Source organism: Mandrillus leucophaeus, unplaced genomic scaffold (assembly GCF_000951045.1).
Source record: "Mandrillus leucophaeus isolate KB7577 unplaced genomic scaffold, Mleu.le_1.0 Scaffold13, whole genome shotgun sequence".
Lineage (NCBI taxonomy): Eukaryota > Metazoa > Chordata > Mammalia > Primates > Cercopithecidae > Mandrillus > Mandrillus leucophaeus.
The window spans coordinates 2808732-2812826 of NW_012101254.1; the positions used below are offsets into that span (position 1 = coordinate 2808732).

Sequence of the window (4095 nt, forward strand, 5' to 3'; positions counted from 1 at the left end):
CAGCCTCTATTTATAGTTCTTAAGTTACCTAAAATGGTACAGCCAGGTATTTTCCCTTGTTTCTCATGATGAGTTTTGGTACTAAAAAAGTTTGCAGGTAATAATTTTGTTCTGCTCTTAATGAAAAGAAGGGGAACTTTTATTAACATTCTAAATCCTGATGGGGAAGCATCTTTATATCTTTTTCTACTTATATTCCTTACATTTTTTTCCTTTTTCATCTTTTCATTTTGCTTTTCTTTAAATCGTAACTAGCTTCCTTTAATGCACCTGACCTTCCTCTAGAAACAAGGAAGCTTGTTACCTAGATCTACTGGACTGTAGCATCTACTTGACTTGATTCATTACTCCAGATATTTTTCAGAACTCATCTATTCTACCCTTTTTTCTAATCTGTTTACCTTATTACCCTACCTCCAAAAAAAAAAAAAAAAAAAAAAAAAAAGAATCTCTCTCTTTCCTAGTTAGGAGTACAGTACTATAAAGAAGTTTCTTTTTGCCAGTGTTAAGAAATGTATCAGCAAAGTAGCACTGTCTCATAACCTAAACAAATTCAAACTCAGTTTCATTATATGGACATGATAAAACATAGTTAATTTTTAACAATGTTCCCAAACTGTTATCCTGAAACTTCTCTAGTGTGACCAAGCTTCCTATTTTTCTTGGGTTTAGAAGAGAAAGTCCTGGGAAACCCCTTAGGCCCAGTCAAACTGGGTCAGTTAGCTCACCTGATTCTTTATGTAGTATTTAACTTTAGGTCAAACAAAACTCATGCCATGGGCTATGAAGTTGAATTGCCCAGAATTTACATTTGACATTTGGATTTAAGTAGTCTAGAAGCTAGATGAGTATGAATTTTTAATCCGTAAGGAAACAAAACAAACAAAAACCCAACATTGAAAAAAAAAAAAAAAAAAGACTAAGTAAAACAAAAACAAATTTGGTTGGAGATGGGAAATTTAATACAAAAATAATGATATCCTCTTTGATTAGCATGAAAACAATTAGATGTTTACATTCTAGGTTTTTAGTACTTTATAATTACCACTATTACAATATTTTAAACCTACCAAATAATTTAAAGAAAGCAGTCATATCCTGACGCTGTATAACCAGACAAGGTCCTTTGGGGCGTTTAGATTTGTTGTTATTATGTGTATTTTTTTCAAATGCTTGCCAATTATCTTTAAAAATAGGACGCTTCATGGTAATGGGTTTTTTAGGCTGATGTGATCTATTTGACCCTGATTTTACATAAACAGTGACAGTAGGTGGTGTCTCACAACACATCTGATTGTGCCTCATTTTGGTTTCCCAATATTCCTGTAAAAATAAAACATACAATTATTCATCACACACATTCATTTCATATAAAAACAACTGGATGATACTACCATATGCAGTCATATAAAATGTTACTGAACTTGTCATTAAAATGTTATTTGTGACAGTGACTCCCATTAAAAATTGCTTTTGAAATTCAGTGCTAGGAAAAGCTATGCTTCCTTTGGGTAACAAATAGACATCCTCTTCCCAAATAATAAGATACTGTATGCCATTTTGCTTTGGCTACAGAACTCGACCAAATTTGAAAGTTAATTATAGAAATGATGCTGACTTCATAATTTATTTGTGGTCTTCTTTTTTCCTGCTAATTTTTTCTATTCTGCTTGAATTGACATAATTTTATTATATGGTTGTTATATGCCACCTCAAAATTTTTATAAACAAGGAAAACTATTTCCAGAACTTATTATCAATATCAATTCAATTATATTACAAAGCACCCCCCCCACACCTACACACACACAAAACCCCATATCTCTTTATTGGTAAATTCCTTGATATATTATAAAATTCACTTATTCAATAAGCATTTATTGGTATTTATTGAAAAGCTGAAAGCAATTCTAGCAAAATGCAGATGAGCTTTGAAGGCCTTTCATAAATTGGTCTAATTTTTATTTTACTTACTTTTCTGTTTTCCTTTTTTTCTCGTGTATGTGTGTGTGTTTGAGACAGGGTCATGCTCGGTCACCCAGACTGGAGTATGCTGGCATGATTACAGTTCACTGCAGCCTCGACCTCCTGGGCTCAAGTGATCCTCCCACCTTAGCCTCCATTGTAGCTGGGACCACAGGTTTATGACACCACACCTGGCAAATTTTCTAAATTTTTGTAGAGATGCGGTCTTACTATGTTGCCCAGGCTGGTCTCAAACCGCTGAGCTCAAGCCATCCTCTTGCCTCAGCCTCCCAAAGTGCAGGAATTACAGGCTTGAGCCACCATGACTGACTGGCCTGTTCTAATTTTTAAAGTTGTAAGTGTATGACAAAGCTATTTGAGTGACTGATTATAAGTGTATATGAATGTATGTTGTTATAATCTAATAAAATCTGAGACAAAGTTAATCTATCAATATTTAATAATATATGTAATCATCACCTTCTTTGGTGGTGAATAGTTCACATAATTACTACACTTAGTATTATTTTTGTGGTCAAATATTTCTAGGGTAATGGGAAATGGAGGTATGAATAGGCAACACAGGAAACTACTCTAGGACCCTACTGAGAACCTCTGAATGCAACCTCACAGTGACTCAGGCAGCCATGCCTCCCTTGGTGTTCAAGGAGTGAGGTATAGATTCCCCTTCCTGACCCTCAGAAATTTCCCTGCTGAAGGAAGGACTGGAAAATATAGTAAGGTTAGAGCAGCACTGTCCAAAATATAATGTAAGCCGCATATGTAATTTTGTATTTTTAGAGCCACCTTACAAAACAAAACAGATAAAATAACTTTTAATAATAAAGTTTATGTAACCCAATATGTCCAAAATACCATTTTAACATGTAATCAATATAAAAACCAATGAGATAGTTCACATTCTGTCTTTGAAATCTGCTGCATGTTTTCCTCTTAAAGCATATCTCAATTCTTTTTTTTGTTGTTGTTACTTTAGATGAATATGCTTACATACAAATCCCAGTTCTGATACTAATTTTTCAACAGTAAAAGTGAAATGTAGTCCTATTTTAAAAAATGAAGCAATTTGTAAGAGAAAAATATGCTCCTTCAGTTTTTAAAGCAAAAATTAAATTATTCAGTTTCAAGTGTTTAATAGCCACAAGTGGCCAGTGGCTACCACATTAGATAGTACAGGGCTACATTTTGAAGAACTAGGCAGAGGAAATTATACTTATCAAATTGCTCCTCTCATCCCATCTTTCTTCCTAGATCCTAAAGTCTTGCCAAATTGAAGGCAATTATGTACTTGGGGTGCGGGTTATAAACTCCATAGAAAGAGGAATAGGTGATAAATTGAGTCTTGAGACTTGAGTAAGAACTTTCTGCTCTTTCCTGCCCACCTCATCTGGGAGACAGCTGGAGGCTTCATCTGCAAATTTTTTTTAAAAGTAAGAGCAGCCTTAAATCCAGATAGAAGAAACTAAACAGTAGTCAGGCTTCTCAAATTCTAGTGTGGACTTATCAGTGGTATAGTACCGTGGCTAAGAATTCTGCTTCAAATTTGAGTGTTGGGGCTAGACTTGGGTGGAATGTACCAGAACACAAAATAACTGTGGCACATATTCCAGAAGATAAGTTTTACTCAATGCTAAGTAACCTAAAATAGTGCTTTTATATTAAAACAACCATGGATATGTCATAAAATATAATCCAAATTTTCTATCAATCAAAAAGGTAAAATATGTCCACAGTAGGTGTCTTTACACTATTTCCTTATGTATGTTATGTATGTTGGGATATTTCATATACAGTTTCAGAAAACTGAATGAGAAGAAAATGTCTGAAATTCCCCAAGAGGAGCTTCATTGACATTAATAAGCAAACACTGGCAGGAAAGTTGCATAGAACAAGCTGAAGGAGAGAAGCTATCAATGCTAGTCTTGGTCAGTTTCTACCTAGGGGTATCTTTTAATTTTGCTCTTCATTTAGATATACTAAGAGAATGAGAGTTCTGATAGAGCAAGCAAGAAGAAAAGAACAAAAACCAAATTAAAATATGAGCTGGCCGGGCGCGGTGGCTCATGCCTGTAATCCCAGCACTTTGGAAGGCCGAGACGGGCGGATCAC

General features: G+C 34.6%; 1 protein-coding gene across 3 annotated transcripts in view; it reads right to left on the bottom strand.

Annotated features, from left to right (window-relative positions):
* SPDYA (speedy/RINGO cell cycle regulator family member A) overlaps positions 1–4095 on the bottom strand; it is a 40763-nt gene that overhangs the window by 34146 nt on the left and 2522 nt on the right. For 2 of the 3 annotated variants that reach the window (XM_011972574.1, XM_011972575.1), the window contains exons 2-3: positions 2617–2690; positions 1071–1323 (exon numbers count right to left, since the gene is read on the bottom strand). In XM_011972574.1, coding sequence (XP_011827964.1) covers positions 1071–1305 — 235 coding nt within the window. In that variant the 5' untranslated portion in view covers positions 1306–1323; positions 2617–2690. The remainder of the gene's footprint in view (positions 1–1070; positions 1324–2616; positions 2691–4095) is intronic. The other variant, XM_011972573.1, reaches the window with a different exon arrangement.